This window comes from Stenella coeruleoalba (assembly GCF_951394435.1).
Source record: "Stenella coeruleoalba genome assembly, chromosome: 8".
Taxonomy (NCBI): Eukaryota; Metazoa; Chordata; class Mammalia; order Artiodactyla; family Delphinidae; genus Stenella; species Stenella coeruleoalba.
Genome location: NC_137154.1, coordinates 47,823,572 through 47,848,230, shown reverse-complemented (window position 1 = coordinate 47,848,230; position 24,659 = coordinate 47,823,572). Strand labels below are relative to the sequence as shown.

The following is a 24,659-nucleotide window of genomic DNA, read 5'->3' as shown; positions in this document are numbered from 1 at the left end:
GAGTAGCCTCCTTGTCTAATGGCTTTCTACGGCAAATTCTCATATTGAAGCTTCGGTCCTAGTGTTTTCTTTTTCTTTTTTGGTGAGGTTTTAAAACATAATGTTATATAACTCAATTTTTATATGAAATAACTTAAGTGGATCTCTGTTCTTTGCAAATAGAACTACCCTAATAACACAACAATGTAAAGCAATTATACTCCATTAAAGATGTTTAAAAAAAAAAAATGAAGTACCCTAATAGAGTGTAACTCTATTTCCACAGGATATACACTAGATATGAAATCACTATAGGACAAAGAATAATAACAATTTTAAGGCTTATAATTGGCCAAATAGCTTTACCAAAGCATGTCAATTTACCCTCAACATAAGTAGTGTATAAGTATCAATCATTCTGTATTCTCACTAAAAATAGCTATTACAATTTTTGTTAATGATAGTGGTATTTTCATTGCTTTAATCTGTTGACGTCCTTTGCCATTTTTTAAAGTTGGTGTCCATCTCTTGTATTAACTTATAAAAGTTCATAACTGTCCTAATCAGGGCAAATATTTTCCCTGTTGTCTTGACTTCCGTATGTTCTTAACCTATAGTTTAAATTTTTTTAATGTGGTCAAATTCCTAGGTATTTTTTCTGAGTTCTTCCATTTCATCAAACTCTCAAAAAATGCATGTGTGTTTTCAACCATGGAAAAACCCACTTTGGTGAATTTTAAACATTTTATGTTTAAAATGGTAGAACCTCCTCTAAAAGAAAAAAAAGAAAGAAATCTTGTGCTAATCTTGAACGTGAATCAGAAAAGATGGATGGGGTTAACTTGTGGCTTTGTTTTTGATGAACCAGCCTTCATGAAACCATATGGAGGTTCATGGAACACAGCTTGAAAACCTGTGCTTTAATCAATATATATTAGATCAGTATATATGATATAGGTCATGAGACGAAAGCCTAATTTTATTTTTCACGAAAGAGTTAAATTATTTTCTCAGCACCATTTACTGAATAATCCTTCTATACATAAATCTTTTATCATATGTAAAGTATTTAAGCATATCTACTTAATGTTTTATATATATATATGTAATCCATATACTGGTTTATTTTTAAGCCATTTAGTAATAACTGAGCATCCTGAACATTTTTTCAAATGTACAATCAAGTTCTCAATATTTTAACTTCAATATATCATTTATTATATGTTAGGGCAATCTCATTAATCTTTCTTATAATTATCTTTGCTCTTCTCCAATATCTATTTTTCTTAAAAGACTTTAGAATACTTTTTTCAATTTCACATCTCATTGGGATTTTGATGAGATTGGAAATAAATCTATAAATTAAGAACATCCGCTCTATACAAGTCCCTTTATTTTCAATTAAATGTTTTGTTTTTCATTATTTTCATTCTACATTTTTGCTATTTGTTCCTTTTAAAGAAATTTTAGTATTTCAAACCCTTTTTTGCACCCATTGTATTTTTCTGATTATTACAAGAGTTTAGGAAACTTGGTTTTTATATTATTACCCACCTTAATGGGTTTAATCAGTTCATTTAAAATTAACCTTTAAAAGTATATTGTAGGCATGCTTTTGTTTGCCTAATAAACATTTGCCTATTCTTTTATATCAATAAATCAATATTGAGCAATCAATCAATTGAAAATTCGTCAATTGACCAATATCATTTTGCTTTAATCTTTTCTGTTGTAATAGCATATAAGTAAAATTTTAATTCAATCAAGGGTTTTCAAAACTTTTTAAGGGGAGATGTAACCTATTTTGATAAATTTGATTTCCTCTCACCTTGATCCATGTTCTCCAATTTTTTAGATCATCTTCATGTTGTTTTTGTTTTCTGTCTTTTGCTATAGGCACTGAATATTCTTTGCTTTTATCTTCTCTGTTTTGAAAGAAATATGTTTTTAGTTATTTTAGTTGCAATTTCTAACTTTGTAAAAAAATATTTAGACCTTTATTTCTAGGGTTGTTAAAGTCAAGAAGAAAATGTAATGAATCCATGCTATTTAAGGTCAGAGATGTAGCACACTTTCTTTTGCTGTCCTTCCCTCATTTGGTAGCCAAATTTAGCAAATAAAAACACAGGGTGCTGTTAAGTTTGAATTTATATGAACAAATAATTTGTTAGTATAAGTTCCATGCAATAATTGGGACATACTTAATACTAAAAAATTATCATTGTATATCTGAAAATCATACCTAACTGGGTGTCCTGGATTTTATCTGATAACCCTACTTTCCCATCCAGACTTTAACATATAATGCTTTTATACTCAACATTTGTATATTAAATATTTTCTTGTACAACTATTTAATAGTTTTGAAGTTTTGTAAACAAATTAACAATTATTCAAGACTTAACTGCATGTTTAACTGATTTTAGTGTTTACCAGTTCTTTTACACTATGACTTCCACATTCTTGAGCTCTCTTTAAGAAAGGTACATATTTGATATGTTTTCTGTTTTCTTATCTAATTTGTTACCTACAAAGGTAAAAGACAATTTAGTTGATAAGATAAACTATGGGCGATAACATTTTTCAGCCTCACAATTCTGAAGGTGTTATTCTGTTGTCTTTTGACAATTATTGTTGCAGAGGTCTTTATCCATTTTCCCTCTTTGGTTTTTTTAGAAAACCAGAATTTTTCCACACCTCCTAGTGTCTGAACCTATGAATAAATGTGGAAAACTGGGAAGGGGAATGGGTGAGAGTGTATTATGGTAACCTCATAGTGCAGCACCCCTGCAACAAAAGGCTGGTTCTTGAGTTTTCTGGGTGACAGAAATAACATCTCTAAGATACCCTATCTTGGATAAGGGTCATACGTTGTTTTCCGAATTTACTGGCCCTTTAGTTAGTTCTTCAACATTTGAGAACTTGTTGTCTACCAGTTTGAGTTTCAAGTTTTATGTGTTTTCATTTTTTTTCCTGTAGCTTCTTAGGGACTTTACAGGTGAGTCAAGATGCTATTTCATTTATAGCTAGCCAATTTCAATTCAAACCAAAATATAAGAAAATGTTTTGAAGTCAGTGAAAATATAAAATTGAACATACAGTATGACTTCATGCACATGAAAATGCACAGGAAAAAAGGCTTAGAATGAAACAGGATGAAAAGTTTTCTTCTTGACTCTTCTATATATTTTATAATGACTATGCATAATATTTATTGTAGAAAAAGAAAATACATTTTAATTTAAAATATCCTCCTAAGGATCTCCTCTTGAAGCAAATGATTTTTAGTAGGAATTAGGGGAAACAATAAATGTTGCTTGGGATTATTTGGGTTATTTACAGAATTTTCTTCCCAGCAGCATTTACTGGGCTTAAGGTAAAGCTTTGATTAAAGCTGTTATAACTAAATGAACAGAATTATAAGGTTTTTCTTCTGCGATTACTGTGAAGATGTGAATTCTGATCGAACCCCTTATAATACTCATGGCATTTATGAATCTTTTCTCCCATGTGGACTCTTTGATGAATTCGAAGAGCTGAGCTATGGCTGAAACCCTTACCACACTTAGCACATTGATAAGGCTTCTCTCCTGTGTGGACCCTCTGATGAATGTGAAGATTTGAGCTGTGACTAAAGCCCTTTCCACAATCATCACATTTATAGGGTTTTTCTCCTGTGTGGACTCTCTGATGAATGAGAAGATGAGAACGCTGACTGAAGCCCTTCCCACACTGTTCACATTTATAGGGTTTCTCTCCAGTATGTACTCTTTGGTGAGTGTGAAGTTTGGAACTCTTGCTGAAGCCCTTCCCACATTCATGACAAGTATAGGGCTTCTCCCCTGTATGGACCCTCTGATGAATGCGAAGATCTGAGCTGTGACTAAAGTCCTTCCCACAGTCGTCACATTTGTAAGGCTTCTCTCCTGTATGCACCCTCTGATGGATTTGAAGATTTGAGCGCTGGGTAAAGCCCTTACCACAGTCATCACATTTATAGGACTTTTCTCCTGTGTGGACTAACTGATGGATTCGAAGATTTGAACTCTGACTGAAGCCCTTACCACACTCATCACACTTATATGGTTTTTCTCCTGTGTGGACTCTCTGATGAACATGAAGTACTGAACTCCGACTAAAACTCTTACCACACTGATCACACTTAAAAGGCTTCTCTCCTATGTGAAGTCTCTGGTGAATGTGAAGTAATGAATTTCTACCGAGGTCCTTATCACACTGCAGTCTATAGAGTTTCTCTTCTGTGTGGACTCTTTGATGACAGTGAAGACTGGAGATCTGACTGAAGCTCTTACTACACACATTACATATATAAGGTACCTCCCCTGGGTGGACTCTCTGATGAAAGTGAACACCGAAGCTCTGACTAAAATTACTGGCACCTTCATTACATCTGTACGGCTTCTTACCTATGTGGATTCTTGGATGTCTGTATAGGTCTGATCTCTGAGTGAAGCATGCTGTGCTGATGGAGCATGGATACAACTTTTCTCCAAGTTGATTTCTCTTGTGAACACACTGTGAGTTCCAATAATAACTTTCTTTACATTTATTATATCCACAGTATTTCTCTTCCACAGAGCCTTTCAGCAGGTCATTTTGGCATATCTCCCCAATGTACTCTGGAAGGGCTTCCTCTCCTGGGATATAAGAATGCGGACCTATGAGCTTCTGTTCTCTTTCCACAGAGAGATTTTTCCTGGATATGACAACATGGTATCTGCGTCCTTGAAAACCACGTGAATCACTCACATAGATTTCTCTACCATTGTCTTCAGTGTGTTTTGTTTCTAAGGATTGACAAGGTATAAACTTCGTATATTTTAAGTTCCTGGGAATTTTACCTTCAAAAGTCAGTTCATAGTTCCCAAACCCTGGTCCTTGTGTGAAGAGTATTAACCACTCTTGAGAGTGAGAAAGGTGTTGCTGCTTTAGGTCTTTGGAATCTATACCTTGAACCATTTCCACATAGATCTGATTATCATATATCTGAGTGCTGGCATTCCTCCAGCCTTGCCAGCAGGAAAGATGTTCATGTTCAAAATATCTGAATCTTTCTTCTTCGAGTCTGTAGCTCTCTTTACAGTTTCCTAGAAAAATAAGCAGATAACCCAGTGGTAAGATGAAAGCTGTGCTTAAAAATTTCCAAGTATCTCAATCAACAAGCTCCAGAATTACAGGAATATATGTGTGGGTGCAAGTGGGAAAGAAGTGTTATGACTTAGGCTGCTCCATATTTGGGTGTGGAATTCATTTGTTTTTTCATTCATAGATGTATTCATTCATTCAACAAACATATCTTGAGCATCTACTACTTACCAGGTACTGTTAGAAATAAAAGAGAAAGCCTGACTGGTTTAACGGAAATAGTCTTAAAGACTGAGATTTAATTAGATTACTCTATTTGGGACATTATTATAAGAAATAAAATATTGTTTCTATTTTTCTGTTCTAAAATAGTATAGTAGATTGGGGGAAAAAATTCTCTGCTTTATCTACATCTTTGAGTGTTCCCCTTACACAGTGACTCTAGGCTTGGCTATATAATTTGCTTTGGCCACTGGAACAAAAGTGAGACAAGCAGAGATTCGCAAAGTGCTTGTGCATTGGGGCTTGGCCTCTCTTGCTGGTTTTGACAGTCCTGTGATCACCACCATGTAAATGAGCCTGGGCTGGCCTCCTTGAAGAGAGACATATGGTCAATACATGCCTGTTATAACACTGATACTGACCAACTGCTATTCAGGCTGTCCAGCTTCATCTTAGACCATCCAGCCCCAATCAAGTCACTCAATGATAGAAGATCCATCTAACAAACTAGAATCATGAAAAATAACACAGTTTGTTTTAAGTCACTAAGTTTGGGGTAGTTTGTTATACAGTAAAAGCTAACTTACAAATAGAACATGAAGAGAGAACAAATTGAGGACTGCACAAAATTATGGGCAGAAATCTGTGCTTTAAGTGTAATCTAGAAAATAAATAAGATACACAAATACCTATTAATTACATAGCCAAAATGTTTTGGAAGCTATCTTGCTTTCTTTACCTTCTATTTCTCATGTGATTTAAGAACCATTTTTGAGAATGGTTGTTCTACCTCAATATAGCACCCTAATAACCAAAATACTCAACAAAACTGGTCCCAGCCAGATGGCTTCACAGGTGAATTCTACCAAACATTTAGAGAAGAGCTAACACCTATCCTTCTCAAACTCTTCCAAAATATAGCAGAGGGAGGAACACTCCCAAATTCATTCTACAAGGCCACCATCACCTTGATACCAAAACCAGACAAGGATGTCACAAAGAAAGAAAACTACAGGCCAATATCACTGAGGAACATAGATGCAAAAGTCCTCAACAAAATACTAGCAAACAGAATCCAACAGCACATTAAAAGGACCATACACCATGATCATGTGGGGTTTATTCCAGGGATGCAAGGATTCTTCAATATATGCAAATCAATCAATATGATAAACCATATTAACAAATTGAAGGAGAAAAACCATATGATCATCTCAATAGATGCAGAGAAAGATTTTGACAAAATTCAACACCCATTTATGATAAAAACCCTGCAGAAAGTAGGCATAGAGGGAACTTTCCTCAACATAATAAAGGCCATATATGACAAACCCACAGCCAGCATCGTTCTCAATGGTGAAAAACTGAAAGCATTTCCACTAAGATCAGGAACAAGACAAGGTTGCCCACTCTCACCACTATTATTCAATATAGTTTTGGAAGTTTTAGCCACAACAATCAGAGAAGAAAAAGAAATAAAAGGAATCCAAATCACAAAAGAAGAAGTAAAGCTGTCACTGTTTGCAGATGACATGATACTATACATAGAGAATCCTAAAGATGCTACCAGAAAACTACTAGAGCTAATCAATGAATTTGGTAAAGTAGCAGGATACAAAATTAATGCACAGAAATCTCTTGCATTCCTATACACTAATGATGAAAAATCTGAAAGTGAAATCAAGAAAACACTCCCATCTACCAGTGCAACAAAAATAATAAAATATCTAGGAATAAACCTACCTAAGGAGACAAAAGACCCTTATGCAGAAAATTATAAGACACTGATGAAAGAAATTAAAGATGATACAAATAGATGGAGAGATATACCATGTTCTTGGATTGGACGAGTCAACATTGTGAAAATGAATCTACTACCCAAAGCAATCTACAGATTCAATGCAATCCCTATCAAACTACCACTGGCATTTTTCACAGAACTAGAACAAAAAACTTCACAATTTGTATGGAGTCACAAAAGACCCCGAATAGCCAAAGCAATCTTGAGAATGAAAAATGGAGCTGGAGGAATCAGGCTTCCTGACTTCAGACTATACTACAAAGCTACAGTAATCAAGACAGTATGGTACTGGCACAAAAACAGAAAGATAGATCAATGGAACAAGATAGAAAGCCCAGAGATAAACCCAAGCACATATGGTCACCTTATCTTTGATAAAGGAGGCAGGAATGTACAGGGGAGAAAGGACAGCCTCTTCAATAAGTGGTGCTGGGAAAACTGGACAGCTACATGTAAAAGTATGAGATTAGATCACTCCCTAACACCATACACAAAAATAAGCTCAAAATGGATTAAAGACCTAAATGTAAGGCCAGAAACTATCAATCTCTTAGAGGAAAACATAGGCAGAACACTCTATGACATAAATCACAGCAAGATCCTTTTTGACCCACCTCTTAGAGAAATGGAAATAAATACAAAAATAAACAAATGGAACCTGATGAAACTTCAAAGCTTTTGCACAGCAAAGGAAACCATAAGACAAAAAGACAACCCTCAGATTGGGAGAAAATATTTGCAAATGAAGCAACTGACAAAGGATTAATCTCCAAAATTTACAAGCAGCTCATGCAGCTCAATAACAAAAAAACAAACAACCCAATCCAAAAATGGGCAGAAGACCTAAACAGACATTTCTCCAAAGAAGATATACAGACTGCCAACAAACACATGAAAGAATGCTCAACATCATTAATCATTAGAGAAATGCAAATCAAAACTACAATGAGATATCATCTCACACCAGTCAGAATGGCCATCATCAAAAAATCTAGAAACAATAAATGCTGGAGAGGGTGTGGAGAAAAGGGAACCCTCCTGCACTGCTAGTGGGAATGTGAATTGATACAGCCACTATGGAGAACAGTATGGATGTTCCTTAAAAAAATACAAATAGAAGAACTACCATATGACCCAGCAATCCCACTACTGGGCATATACCCTGCGAAAACCATAATTCAAAAAGAGTCATGTACCAAAATGTTCATTGCAGCTCTATTTACGATAGCCCGGAGATGGAGACAACCTAAGCGCCCATCATCAGATGAATGGATAAAGAACATGTGGCACATATATACAATGGAATATTACTCAGCCATAAAAAGAAACGAAATTGAGCTATTTGTAATGAGATGGATAGACCTAGAGTCTGTCATACAGAGTGAAGTAAGTCAGAAAGAGAAAGACAAATACTGTATGCTAACACATATATATGGAATTTAAGAAAAAAAAATGTCATGAAGAACCTAGGGGTAAGACAAGAATAAAGACACAGACCCACTGGAAAATGGACTTGAGGATATGGGGAGAGGGAAGGGTGAGCTGTGACAAAGCGAGAGAGAGGCATGGACATATATACACTACCAAATGTAAGGTAGATAGCTAGTGGGAAGCAGCCGCATAGCACAGGGATATCAGCTCGGTGCTTTGTGACCACCTGGAGGGGTGGGATAGGGAGGGTGGGAGGGAGGGAGACGCAAGAGAGAAGAGATATGGGAACATATGTATATGTATAACTGATTCACTTTGCTATAAAGCAGAAACTAACACACCGTTGTAAAGCAATTATACCCCAATAAAGATGTTAAAAAAAAAAAAACTGGTCCCAGAATAAACTAACCTTATTCCCTAAGAGTCGGGATAATTTACCTACTGACATGACATTTGTGTAGTTCTCCCACATGACCTCTCTGTACAGCTTTTTTTGAGAAGAATCCAAGAATTTCCACTCCTCCCAAGTAAAATTAACAGTCACATCTTCAAATGTTACTGCCATCTGGTCGAAGATCAGGCTTTCCAGGAAGAAGAAATCTAAGTGAGAAGACGGACAAAGAAAAAGACATTCAGTAGGTTACATAAGTGGTAAACCAAAAAGAAAAAGAAATAACTCCAATAATGAAGAAAAACAAGAAAGGTAAGAGGAGACATAATAAGAGGTCAAGTACTTAAATAATGTATCCAATCATTGAACACCATCACCATCATAAGAAACATTTATATAGCATTTGTCTGCTAACCACTGAGCCAAGTAAGTACTCTTCACATATACTTCAAGTAATCCTCACAGCAATCCTATGTTGTAGATACTATTATTATCCTCATTTTACACATTAGTAATAATGGTTGAAAAAGATTAATTCCCAGGATCATGGACCTGGAGATACTGCAGCTAGGACCCAGGTCTACATACTCTGGACCAGAACTATTTGCCAACTGTAACAATATTGCTTCATGTTGCTTATATTATTGCTTCATGGTTGATCACTTTAGACTGTTTACTTCCCACTGTGAGATGAGGAATTAGATTACCACCCGTAGCATTAGCACTAATTTTCTGGTTAAATCAATAAGCAGTACTTATATAATTTTGAATATGATTATATACCATTTTTTTGTGGGGGGAATTACCTGTTTAATTTTTATTTAATAAATTTACTGTCCTCAATTTTTTGATTTTTCAGAAGGCTTTATATAATCTATTTTATCAAGTGTCTCATCCCCTCACCCACCCCTTTTATTTTGGAAAAGTCCATCATCCTGCTCCAGTCAGGGCCGGCTCCTCGTTAGTGCTCCATTTCAAGTTCATATGACTCTTCTTCTTTTGTGATTTTACACCATTAATTGGGAGGCACATAACAACATGAGTTCAATCAAGCCTGTGAATGTTAAGCCTGTGGCCATCGAAGAAAGCAAAGGTGAGAAACAGGCGAGGTTTTCTTCAAAGGAGAATGTCCAAACACGGTTACTAGGAAAGATTCCCAAGAATCATTTGAATCACTGTATGCCTTAAGTCTTTATTACTATCCCTCATAAGTGGCTGGGTGTAGAATTCGAGAGTGAAAAGAATTTTTCTCAAAACTGCTTCACTGTTTATAAGCTTTTAGTGTTGCCAAGACTGATTTAAAGAACAAACAAACTGTAATTCCTTTGTGGGCAACTTTTTCTTTCCTCTCTGGAAATATTTTAGAGTCTTCTTTTGTGGCTGGCCCTCTGCCCCAAATGGTGTATGGATTTGAGCCTCTCCAAAGTTCACAGGGCTCATCAGTTCCTTTCTTGTCTATATTCCCCTGCTGAGTATTCTAGGATGTAACATCTTCAGCCCTATGTGGCTCTTACCACTATGCCTACTGTTGCCATCCAGGATTTTGTTGAAATTTCTCATTTGCTGATGGCTCTTCGGCTTCATCATTGTAAGTTCATAAATTTCTTGGTTTTTTACTATATCTATGCAGTTTTAGAAAGTAGAAGAGATAAATGCATGTATTCTGTCTAAAAATATTTTAGTAGAAAGAATAAATCATAAGTTGGTTATGTGACAAATTCATTTTTCTTTGATGACACATTCTCAACTGTAAAGTTCAATTTAAAATGTTCAGTAAATACTAAGATTTAGGAATTTATTTTAAAAAATATACTAGAGATTAAGAGCCTCGTTTTTTTTTTTTACTGAAAGTTCATAAAAATTATAACAATGCTGAAGTAATATAAGTAAAAATTAAGTCTACCCTCCCCAAATAATTTAAGAAATAACCACTATAGTTTTCACTGTGTCCTTACGGACCTTTTTTCATACATACATACCCCACTAATGTTTTCTTCATAACACAGACATGATAATTCTGCAGTCTGCTTTTTTTACATAATATGTAGTATACAACTTCCCGTTTCAGTACATATAGGCCTATGTTATTCGTGGTGATTTTAAAATATGTCCAGAAATTATTTGATACCTTTCCCTTCAAAAGGTGGAGCCTAATTCCCCACCCCTTGAATGTGGCCTGGGTTAGGGACTTACTTCTGATGAACAGGAAAAAAAAGCAGAAGGGGAGGCAATGGTGTGCATCTTTCAAGACTAGCTCATAAGAGGCACTGCAGCTTCCTCCATGCTTTTTTTCTTGGATCAGTCACTCTAGGAGAAGCTACCTAACACACTGTATGAATAGTTAGGCAGCCCTGTAGAAAGGCCCATGTGGTGAGGAACTGAGGCCTTCTGTCCTCAGTAAGAAATGAGGCATCTGCCAACAGCCATGTGAGTGAACCATCTTAGAAGTGGATCCTCCAGCCCCAGTGAAGGCTTCCAATGAACTGTAGTCCTGCTGACAGCTTGACTGCAACCTCGTGTGAAACCCTGAGCCAGAACCACACTGCTATACTGTTCCCAGATTCCTGACCCTTAGAAACTGAGATAATAAATGTTTGTTGTTTTAAGCTGCTACATATAATTTATTATGCAGAAATAGATGGTTGATGTATTGTTGTAAAAGTTGCATAGCATTTCATGTTATGATGTTCCAAAATTTAACTGTTCCCATACTGATGAAGATTATTTCCAGTTTTCTGGCTATCATAATATAGCAGTGAACAACTCTCTTAAATACATCATTGAACACTCGTAATATTTCTAGAAGATACATTTCCAGAATTAGAACCACCAGGCATGTGCATTTCAGTTTACTAAAAAACACTGTAAAACTTTGAAAATATTTTTTAAAATTTGTTAAAAATATTCTCCCCCACTAGAAAGTTAAAAGCGGAATACCTACATTCAAAATTAGTAAGTACAAGTCTATAGAGGAAAAAAATTATAGAAAGCATAAATTAAGATGGCAAGTAAAATTATTACTAGACAAAAGGATACTAAAACAGTTTTAAAATATAGAGGCATATTGCTTAGAAGACACTCCAAACTACTGAATTCTAGAAGATTAAAAATGAAAAGACAGGCTAATCTATAACAGAAAAATATAGACCAAAATAAAGTAGGGGCTCCCCTAGTGGCGCAGTGGTTGGGAGTCCGCCTGCCGATTCAGGGGACGCAGGTTCGTGCCCCGGTCCAGGAAGATCCCACATGCCGCAGAGCGGCTGGGCCCGTGAGCCATGGCCGCAGAGCCTGCGCGTCCGGAGCCTGTTGCTCCGCAACGGGAGAGGCCGCAGCAGTGAGAGGCCCGCGTACCGGAAAATAAATAAATAAATAAATAAAGTAGGTTTTGCAATATTAATATTACATAAGGTAAAATCAAAGGAAAAAGTATTACCCTAGATTAACAGAGTAATTTTATGAGAAATGAAATTATTGCTCTTGGTGTACCACCCACCAGAATTAAGATTTTGTCAGAATTGCTCCAAGACTGTATATCAGAGGGTGGGGGGGTGAGAGAAGATGGGGACCATATGATAGCAAAAATAACAGTAATTATAGTAAATGTGAATAGCTTAATCTCACAGATTAAAAGACACAGATTTGTAGGTTAAAAAAATGAGATTCAACATGTGGTTTAGAAGAGACACACTAAAAAGAAAAAAAACATGGGAATAAAAGGATGGAACAACATATTCCACACAAATACGAACCAAAAGAAAGCTGTAATGACAAACTTAACTTCAGCTGAGATAAAATTTACGGCAAAAAGTTTGTAACTATGTGTGGTGATGGATGTTAACTAGACATATTGTGGTGATCATTTTACAATATCTACAAATATAGAATCATGTTGTATACCTGAAACTAATGTCAGTTATATCCCAATAAAAAATTTATGGCAAAAATATAAGGGACAAAAACACAGTTTTTTTTCTGTATTAATAAATAGTAAGACCAAAAAATATCCATTATAATTAAACTGCACCCACAAATAAAATTTCAAAATGTATTAAGTAACAACTATCGTAAGTTCAAGGAGATATAATATATACACCATTGATTGTAATTATAGATATTAATACACTCCTCTCAGAAAATGATAGATCAAGTAAAACCGAAGAACTCAACAATATAAAGACTAAACAGTACAATTAATACTCGAGTTATTTTTTCTGTGTTGAATTCTATACTCCCAAAACACTAAATACACATTATTTTCATGAACCCACAATACTGTTACAAGATTGACCATGTATTGGTCTATAAAAGGAATCTCAATAAATTCCAAATTATCAACATAATGCAGAATACATTCTCTAGATACAAGGTAATAAAATTAGGAACTATTAACAATGGAATTTAAAAATCCACACTTCTGGAACCCAAGTAACATATTAAATAGCCCTTAAATTTAAAAGGAAAATATAATGATAATTAAGAAAATTTGAATTGAATAATAATAATTATACATCAAAATTTTCAAGACCCAGATAAGTAAGTACTAAAAGGAAATAAGAATGGCTACATATAATCAACCTAAGCATTCAACTCAGAAACTCAGAAAACAAAAACCCTCCCCCTCTAAAAAAAAAGAGCAAACTTCAAAAAAGAAGGATAAAGCTGAAAGCCAAAGGGGCAATAAACAAATAGATGATGTGGAAATGCATAAGGCCAAAAGATGCTCTTAAAAATTTAATGTCAAAAAAAAAATTTAATAAGTCAGATCTCTGCAAGTCTAATTTTTTTTGAAAAGATGATTATAAACAAAATACTGGACAAAATGAGGAAATAACCACAGACATAAGACTTAAAATAATACAAAAGCATTATGAACTATATGCAAATACACTTGAACATCTATATAAAAGGACAAATTCCTAGTACACAATGCCAATATAAAATGCCAAAATAGATTTTAAGAGTAATATAAAATTACATACCAGTAGGTATTAAAGGAAACTGAAATGGCAGCCAAGATTCTTTCTCCCTCCCCCAAAATCAAAGGTCCAAAGAGTTTTACAGTTGAGTTCTCGCAAATGTTCAATTAACAGTTAATTACTATTATAATCAAATTGTTTTAGAAAATAGAAAGTGAAAATTACTAGCTCATTATATGGCCAGTGTAATATTGATTACAAGACCTGATAAGAACAATACAAAACTATAGGCCCATTTTTAAGTTTGATAGATATGTAAAAAATCCTAAATAGATATTAGCTAACTGAATTCAGATATGTATGAAAAAATGATAAAGCATAATTTATAACAGGAATGGAGGACAGTTCAACATGAGAAAATTAATCAACATAATTCACTATACTAATAGACCACAGAAGAAAACCACAATTATCTCACCTGATGCAGAAAAATTGTGTGATAAAGATCATAATGTTCACCGCCTATAAAGGTCTTACAAAAACTTTTAGCCAACTAGAAATAAAAAGAAACTACCTAAATAGGTAAAGGTTATATACTGATACTAAGAATCTACATCAAACATTAAGCTTAATGGAGAAATTTTATACGTATTTCCTTTACGATGGTAACAAGATAAGAATGCCCACCATCACCACTGCTTTCAAAATAGTACTAAGGGTTCTGACAAATACTATAAGAAAAGAAAAAGAAATAAGAAGCTAAGGATTAGAAGAAAAAACATAAAACGTCATTATTTGCATATGTTATGGCAATCTACCTAGAAAAACAAGAGTATGTGGATAAACCATAAACTGATAAAAAAGCTCAGCAAAATTACCAGACACAATAAAGCAAAAACATCACGGTGTCAGCAATCAACTACCAGAAAACAAGATATTCACAACAGCAAAGAAACCCAAAAAAACAACTATCTTATAAAAAGGTAGTTTTATCTTTGAAGACAACTTTCAAATTCCAATAAAGTAGAAAAAAGATTATCTGAATAAAGGGAGAAGCATGCCTCCATGTTCTTGGATGAGATGACTCAAATTCAATATACCTCCAGTCGAATTTCTAGCTGGATTTTTTGAGGAACGATATACTTTTTTTCCCTAAAATTTATAGGAAGGGAAAAGAAGTCCATAAAGACTTAAGTAAACCAAGCAAGAAGACTTGTTCTACTAGATACTGACATACCACCAAACTACAGTAGTAAAATCAGAACAAATAGACCAGTAGAACAGAATTGAGGACTCAGAGCCTAAGCAATGTACTTGTTTATATATGAAAACTTATTAACAATAAAGATGGCATTAAAAAATCAAAGAAGAATGGATTATTTACACTAGATGGTGGTGTGAAACTGATTAACTTTATGAGAAAAAATACAGCTGGATTCCAATTTGATATCATATACAATGGGACACTAGATGGATTAAACACTTAAATGTTAAAGGGAAAGTTATAGAGTTAGTAAAAGAATATGTTAGGATTGAAAAACATTTACCATTGTTAAATGAATCCAAGGGCCAGTTCTTTTATAGCCCTGACTAGCTATAAAAGAAAAGAAAAAGGGGTTGGCACAAAGAGAAAAAAGTTAGAAATGAGATTAGTGAAAAAGCAACAGATAAAAATTTAATTGAACATTAGGTGGGCACTTTCCACCATTCTTTAGAACATAAATCTGAATGGAAAATGTATTTTTTCCTAGAAAACCATTTGATATAGCCCCAAGAAAAGGGAAAAATTCTGAACAGATCAGATATTTTGAAAGAAACTGGTCAAGTTATCAAAGAAATATGACCTTCACAATAACAACCCAAAAGTTTCCTTAAATGAATTCTTTCAGATTTGCAAAGAACAAATAATGTGATTCTATTAAACTATTCCAAGGCATATAAAAGAGTTATCAAAAATTTTAAGAAACTCAGGAAAACACTGAGACAGCAAAATCAGAAAACTACAGATCTATATTACTAATGAATATTGACATAAACTTCAGAAATAAAGTAAAACATAAGGCCAGTAAAATGCAGCAACACCTGTGTTTATAATCTACTGCCACACAACTAGTTACTTCAAAACTGAGTGGCTTAAAACAATAATTATTATCTTTCATGGTTTCTCTGGGTCAGAAATTCACGGGTAGCTTGGCTGGGCAGTTCTGGTTTGGACCTCTCCTGAGAGTGATGTTGAGCTGTCAGCTAGTGCTGTATAAAACTATACATATAAATAAAAAGAAGATTCACTTTATACAAATTTAAGTCATATAAACAAAGAAGTCCTTAAAAGTAAAAGGCAAATGATAACCTAAAGAAATATTTACAGCATATAACAAATGGCTTCCATATTTTACATACTGAGTACATTCTATCAAATGGAAACAAAAAATTCAGTAGGAAAAAAGTAATTTGAGTCAATTTATCAAAGAAGTAATGCAAATGACCAATAAATATATGTTGAAACTGGTCAATCTGCACTTTATTTATCTCCCTGATTATCCTTTCATATTATGTCAATATTCATATTGACATAATACAATCAACAGTAACACAATCATAGTAGGGGACTTTAACACCACACTTTCACCAATGGACAGATCATCCAAAATGAAAATAAATAAGGAAACACAAGCTTTAAAATGATACATTAAACAAGATGGACTTAATTGATATTTATAGGACATTCCGTCCAAAAACAAGAGAATACACATTCTTCTCAAGTGCTCACGGAACATTCTCCAGGACAGATCATATCTTGGGTCACAAATCAAGCTTGGTAAATTTAAGAAAATTGAAATTGTATCAAGTATCTTTTCCGACCACAACACTATGAGACTAGATATCAATTACAGGAAAAAACCTGTAAGAAATACAAACACATGGAGGCTAAACAACACACTACTTAATAACCAAGAGATCACTGAAGAAATCAAAGTGGAAATAAAAAAATACCTAGAAACAAATGACAATGAAAACACAATGACCCAAAACCTATGGGATGCAGCAAAAGCAGTTCTAAGAGGGAAGTTTATAGCTATACAAGCCTACCTTAAGAAACAAGAAACATCTCAAATAAACAATCTAATCTTACACCTAAAGCAATTAGAGAAAGAAGAACAAAAAAACCCCAAAGTTAGCAGAAGAAAAGAAATCATAAAGATCAGATCAGAAATAAATGAAAAAGAAATGAAGGAAACGATAGCAAAGATCAATAAAACTAAAGCTGGTTCTTTGAGAAGATAAACAAAATTGATAAACCATTAGCCAGACTTATCAAGAAGAAGAGGGAGAAGACTCATAAATAGAATTAGAAATGAAAAAAGAGAAGTAACAACTGACACTGCAGAAATAGAAAGAATCATGAGAGATTACTACAAGCAACTATATGCCAATAAAATGGAAACCTGGAAGAAATGGACAAATTCTTAGAAGTGCACAACCTTCCAAGACTGAACCAGGAAGAAATAGAAAATATGAACAGACCAATCACAAGCACTGAAATTGAAACTGTCATTAAAAATCTTCCAACAAAAAAAAGCCGAGGACCAGATGGCTTCACAGGCGAATTGTATCAAACATTTAGAGAAGAGCTAACACCTATCCTTCTCAAACTCTTCCAAAATATAGCAGAGGGAAGAACACTCCCAAACTCATTCTACGAGGCCACCATCACTCTGATACCAAAACCAGAGAAAGATGTCACAAAGAAAGAAAACTACAGGCCAATATCACTGAGGAACATAGATGCAAAAGTCCTCAACAAAATACTAGCAAACAGAATCCAACAGCACAGTAAAAGGATCACACACTATGATCAAGTGGGGTTTATCCCAGGAATGCAAGGATTCTTCAATATATGCAAATCAACCAACGTGATACACCATATTAACAAACTGAAGGAGAAAAACCATATGATCATCTCAATAGATGCAGAGAAAGATTTTGACAAAATTCAACACCCATTTATGATAAAAACCCTGCAGAAAGTAGGCATAGAGGGAACTTTCCTCAACATAATAAAGGCCATATATGACAAACCCACAGCCAACATTGTTCTCAATGGTGAAAAACTGAAACCATTTCCACTAAGATCAGGAACAAGACAAGGTTGCCCACTCTCACCACTATTATTCAACATAGTTTTGGAAGTTTTAGCCACAACAATCAGAGAAGAAAAAGAAATAAAAGGAATCCAAATCACAAAAGAAGAAGTAAAGCTGTCACTGTTTGCAGATGACATGATACTATACATAGAGAATCCTAAAGATGCTACCAGAAAACTACTAGAGCTAATCAATGAATTTGGTAAAGTAGCAGGATACAAAATTGATGCACAGAAATCTCTTGCATTCCTATACACTAATGAAAAATCTGAAAGTGAAATTAAGAAAACACTCCCATTTACCATTGCAACAAAAATAATAAAATATCTAGGAATAAACCTACTTAAGGAGACAAAAGACCTGTATGCAGAAAATTATAAGACACTGATGAAAGAAATTAAAGATGATACAAATAGATGGAGAGATATACCATGTTCTTGGATTGGACGAGTCAACATTGTGAAAATGAATCTACTACCCAAAGCAATCTACAGATTCAATGCAATCCCTATCAAACTACCAATGGCATTTTTCACAGAACTAGAACAAAAAACTTCACAATTTGTATGGAAACACAAAAGACCCCAAATAGCCAAAGCAATCTTGAGAAAGAAAAACGGAGCTGGAGGAATCAGGCTCCCTGACTTCAGACTATACTACAAAGCTACAGTAATCAAGACAGTATGGTACTGGCACAGAAACAGAAATACAGATCAATGGAACAGGATAGAAAGCCCAGAGATAAACCCAAGCACATATGGTCACCTTATCTTTGATAAAGGAGGCAGGAATGTACAGGGGAGAAAGGACAGCCTCTTCAATAAGTGGTGCTGGGAAAACTGGACAGCTACATGTAAAAGTATGAGATTAGATCACTCCCTAACACCATACACAAAAATAAGCTCAAAATGGATTAAAGACCTAAATGTAAGGCCAGAAACTATCAATCTCTTAGAGGAAAACATAGGCAGAACACTCTGTGACATAAATCACAGCAAGATCCTTTTTGACCCACCTCCTAGAGAAATGGAAATAAAAACAAAAATAAACAAATGGGACCTAATGAAACTTAAAAGCTTTTGCACAGCAAAGGAAACCATAAACAAGACGAAAAGACAACCCTCAGAATGGGAGAAAATATTTGCAAATGAAGCAACTGACAAAGGATTAATCTCCAAAACATACAAGAAACTCATGCAGCTCAATATCAAAAAAACAAACAGGGCTTCCATGGTGGCGCAGTGGTTAAGAATCCGTCTGTCAATGCAGGAGACACGGGTTCGAGCCCTGGTCTGGGAAGATGCCACATGTCGCAGAGCAACTAAGCCTGTGTGCCACAACTACTGAGCCTGTGCTCTAGAGCCCGTGAGCCACAACTACTGCAGCCCAGGCGCCTAGAGCCCGTGCTCCACAAGAAGAGAAGCCGCCACCATGAGAAGCCCATGCACCGCAACAAAGAGTAGCCCCGGCTCACCGCAACTAGAGAAAGCTCAGGCGCAGCAACGAAGACCTAGCACAGCCAAAAGTAAACAAATTTTAAAAATTAAAAAAAAAAACAAAACCCAATCCAAAAATCGGCAGAAGACCTAAATAGACATTTCTCCAAAGAAGATATACAGATTGCCAACAGACACATGAAAGAATGCTCAACATCATTCATCATTAGAGAAATGCAAATCAAAACTACAATGAGATATCATCTCACACTGGTCAGAACGGCCATCAGCAAAAAATCTACAAACAATAAATGCTGGAGAGGGTTTGGAGAAAAGGGAACCCTCTTGCACTGTTGTTGGGAATGTAAATTGATTGATACAGCCACTGTGGAGAACAGTATGGAGGTTCCTTAAAAAACTACAAATAGAACTACCATATGACCCAGCAATCCCACTACTGGGCATATACCCTGAGAAAATCATGATTCAAAAAGAGTCATATACCAAAATATTCATTGCAGCTCTATTTACAATAGCCAGGACATGGAAGCAATCTAAGTGTCCATCAACAGATGAATGGATAAAGAAGATGTGGCATATATATACAATGGAATATTACTCAGCCATAAAAAGGACGAAACTGAGTTATTTGTAGTGATGTGGATGGACCTAGAGACTGTCATACAGAGTGAAGTAAGTCAGAAAGAGAAAAAGAAATACCGTACGCTAACATATATATGGAATCTAAAAAAAAAGAAAAGAAAATCGTCAGAAGAACCTAGGGGCAAGACTGGAATAAATATGCAGACGTACTAGAGAATGGACTTGAGGATACGGGGAGGGGGAAGGGTCAGCTGGGACAAAGAGAGTGGCATGGACATATATACACTACCAAACGTAAAATAGATAGCTAGTGGGAAGCAGCCGCATAGCACAGGGAGATCAGCTCCGTGCTTTGTGACCACCTACAGGGGTGGGATAGGGAGGGTAGGGTGGAGGGAGATGCAAGAGGGAAGAGATATGGGGACATATGTATATGTATAACTGATTCACTTTGTTGTAAAGCAGAAACTGATACACCACTGTAAAGCAATTATACTCTAATAAAGATGTTAAAAAAATACTCATGCTATCCAAACATACTTGGAAAAATGTCCATATGTTAAATGAAAAAAATTAAACATATAATAGCCATTCATACATTCAATAAATATTCATTGAGTGCTCACTATATGCCAGGCATAGTTCTATATACTAGGAACATTCCCTGCCCTCATGGAGCCTATCTGTAATGATTCAAATTTTTTTATATATACTCATCTCTTTATATATGTATCTTAAATTTATGTTTGCATATTTGTACATATGTGTATATATGCATACATACTAGTATTTGTACGGATTAGTGAGTATGTATGTATATAAAGTATTAAATAAAAAAAGGCTCTAAGTATTGATAAATACATCAAAATGTCAATAATGGCTGTCTCTGGTTGATGTGCCATGGACTCTGAGTGGTACACAAGAATAAGTAACCAGTTAAACATTAATAGCCCTCCAGAGTATGGCCTTACCTTACACATTCATACTTATGTCTCTACTGCAACTAGCCCGGTTTCCTTATTTGTCCCCTTATATTCTGCCTGAGACTAAATGATGGTCTTCCTGTCTGGAATGATATCTTCCAATTCATAGTAATTATTCAACTTGAGTTCCTGTTCCTGTCTTTTACTTAAAAGTGCCACTCATTCCAGCACTGTTTAATGTATGATAACTTTAGAAATTCTTATTAACCTCATGTGGTTTGTTTCCCCAAGGTTAAGGAAAGACATTTTTGTATTTATTCATCTCGGGTCATCAAAAACAGTATGAATTATATAGTAGGCTTGAATGCCTGGCTGACTGAATGAATAATTGCTGGGAAAAGACACTGGGCAGGAGGTAGGGGCTTGCTGCATAGGAGGCTTGAAAGCTTCCGAGGCAAAGAGGAATATGTTCTATTCAGTCTGGTCCATCCATCCCCGTGGCGACCTCCACTACTCCCGCTATCCATGGAGAAGCCGGGGGCATTTTATACATGAGAAAAGACAATCCGACTCACCTGGGATCAGACTGTGAGGGAAATAGTGACCATTCCTTCCTCCTCTGTGCTCCTTTTTGGGGGAAGCGTGGAGTGTTGAGAAGGCTGAGCTGAGGGAGAAGAAAGGAGGAATGAACGACTGGGCATGACTTGAAATTCCCAAACTCACTACAATCCCCACGTACTAACTGAGTGTTAACCCCCAAATCTCCCAGACAGAGGTCAGAACGAGCCCAAGAACATTTCTGTTCCCTTTCAAGCACCCGAAAGGAGAGCTGTACCAACGGGCACTCAGGACCTTATTTCTGACCATCTAAGAAAAGTACAATTCTAGTTTGGGCATGAAAACAGAATTTGATCTCACAGTTTAGTCCCTCCAGGAATGAAGATGCTTTCTATGTAATTTAACCTCTCTGAGCCTCAAAAATTTCCTAGTTTATTATTAACATGTACAATTTTTTAAAAAGATTGGAAAAACAGCAGCACACTTAAACAGTTCTTTCTAAAAGTATATTTTAAAAATTTTGTTCAATCAGTTAAGTAGAAAGGTAAATTCCATCACCCTCTCCTACTTCTTACAACATAAATACTGGATTTACTATTAGATCAGAGTACAGATTCTTAGCAAAAGATCCCAGATCTAGGGCCCCCAGGACATGATCATAGTCTCAACTCTATCACCAACCACTTGCAGAACTTCGAAAAAGACCAAACTTCTAGACCTCGTAGGGCCTCACTTTCCTCACCTGTAAAATGGGGGCATGAGTCTTTGCCACCCTGGTCCTCCGTTGCTGATTACAGGTCCCTGGGGAAAATGATAAACAGTTAAGAGCCCTCTTTCCCTAGAGAGAAAAATGCTTCATGGTGTCCCAGGAGCAGGGCAGTTTTGGGCTCCCCGTACGCACCAAGGGCCGCCAGAGTTTGTACATCTGAAGCTCCGGATTCAGACGTACAAACGGTTCTCGCGGAGCTGGATCCCGGCGGCATCGGCTGCTGTAGCGGAAACACGCGCGGCCTCCGTTCCGCATCCAGGCCTCCGTTCCCCATCCAGACCTCCGCCCCAGCACCTCCCGGCCCCGAGCACCCCGGCCCCAGGACCCAAGCTGCCTCTGCCTCCTCTCTCCTTCCCCTTCTTCAGTTTAAACGTGGGGAGGGCGGCTGTGAAGAACCCACCTACACTGGTGTCCGAGATTTCTAAGCCGGAGCGGCTTCTCGGCCCCCGGCCCTCCCTCTTCTGCCTCTCTACCTGCCACAGCTCTCCCCGCCCTTGTCCGCTTCTGGCTCGGTGCTCCCGAGAGTCCGCGTCACTTACGGAGCCTCTGGAGAGGGATGGGGACCGGCCCAAATACACCGTCTAAATAAACAATAGCCGCAGCCCTGCTTGACCAAAACTGAAGCCCCAGGCCTCGGAGTAGACACTCGGAGCGTTCCCATGGAGACGGGAGGAGGCGGGGCAGGAAAGGAAAACGCCGGAGGACGTGTCTCCTGATTGGCCAGAAAGAACGAGGTGCGACCTGGCCTTAAAGCGTCAGCGTTCTGGGGTGAGAGGACCGTGTACTATGGCCCTCTGAACCGAGGATCGGGCTGAGCACCCCAAGATACTAACGTTAATGGGACGGTTCTAGGTGTTTTTAGGGCCCCTGGGAAGGGGAGTCAGGGCGGGGATTCGGGGAAACAGTCACCCTGGGGGGCGAGGGGTGGTAACGCCTGCTGTCTCGCGCACTCGGCGGAATGGGCAACCCACTAGCTCTGGCTGTAGCGTCGTCTCTAAATTCGAGTCTCACAGCCGCGAAGAGGGCTTTTCAAATTTCGTTTTATGGGGGCCCGCTTCTCTCCTGCTAACTCGCTGGTCGGGTGGGGCTTTCCTCCCTGATCTCTTCCTGCCAAGACCTAGGCTTCTCTGCTACCATCATTTTCTCTCACCTGGACTATTGTAATAGACTATTAACTGGTCCCTTGCTTCTTCTATTGCTACTCCAATCCCCTTCATGAGGATCCTGGATGATCAAAACATAATTGTGATTATTCATTTGCTCAAAACCCTTTCTTGGCTCCCTAGCTTATTCCTAAGTGAAAGCCAAAGTTCTCACAGTGACCTATATGGCCCTACATATAGAGCCATACTTTTCTCATCTAATTCCCTACCTCTCTGACTCCATATTTCATTTTTCTGCTCCCTTTTGCCGTATTAGCCATTCTGGCCTAATTGTTGTTCTTTCAACTTGTCATGTTTGTTTCCACATCAGTCCCTTCTTACATTCATGAGGTGTGGATGGACTCATCCACTGTTCTAGGTGCTGGGGATACACAGTGAACTAAATGGATAAAAATCTTTATCCACTATGGAGCCATTCTATTTGGTGGAGTGAAGTGGGATGGGGAGAGAGCATCAATAGGCAACGCACAAAATTATTTGTTGGGTGAGGAATTCAAGATGCAAAAAACAGAAAAATATAATTCAAATTGTGTAACTCAGTGTGTGTGTGTATGTGTTTGTGTATGTTATTGTGAGTATAATTATACAAGCATGGAGAAAAAATGCAAAAGGATACATTCCAGATAGTTGATGTTCTTCATATGGTTCATTTATTGGGAGAGATCACTGTGAGTAAAGATAGGAAGAAAATTGAGGGCCTATAAGTCTCTCAGACTCTTAGTAAAAAAGGAATTTCATGACTTTTACGTGCTTGTGGGAGATAAGGGAAATCACAAGCTTTCTTATTTGACAAACCTCCAAGCATTTTACCTTCTAGTAACACAGAGATGTCATTCGTAATATTATTATCAGAAGAACAAGGACTACAATCACTCAGAATTCATGTTAGATGTTAAAGGTTATTTTCACAAGGCATTGCAATACTTTCAAAAGCCCAGGTATCTTATAGGAGTACTTCATACAACTAACACTTTCAAGTGCAATATAAGGAGAAATACAACAAGATGGTAGCATTATGAATATCTATGCAGATCTCCTTATTGCACAGCAAAACAAGATGGATATTCTATTACTGATTTCCACTTTTCACCTTGTTAGATTAGTTTTATGAAGAAGAATGGTGTCTCTCCTTCCAATTGCAAGGGCTTGTGGAGACATCTATAAATTTTTTCAGAAATGCCTTTTCCCTAGTAGTTGTTAATTAATAAGACTTGCA

At 36.5% G+C, this 24,659-nt stretch overlaps 1 protein-coding gene across 1 annotated transcript; it reads right to left on the bottom strand.

The window, feature by feature from the left end:
- Positions 1-1,117: 1,117 nt before the first annotated feature.
- On the bottom strand, positions 1,118-22,941 carry ZNF214 (zinc finger protein 214; the record flags this gene model as incomplete). The annotated part of the gene is made up of 6 exons (XM_079929557.1): positions 1,118-5,087; positions 8,978-9,139; positions 21,529-21,617; positions 22,254-22,312; positions 22,413-22,500; positions 22,820-22,941. The coding sequence occupies 6 exons, from the start codon at positions 22,939-22,941 to the stop codon at positions 3,397-3,399; spliced, it is 2,211 nt and encodes a 736-aa protein (XP_079785683.1). The 3' UTR covers positions 1,118-3,396.
- Positions 22,942-24,659: the final 1,718 nt, after the last annotated feature.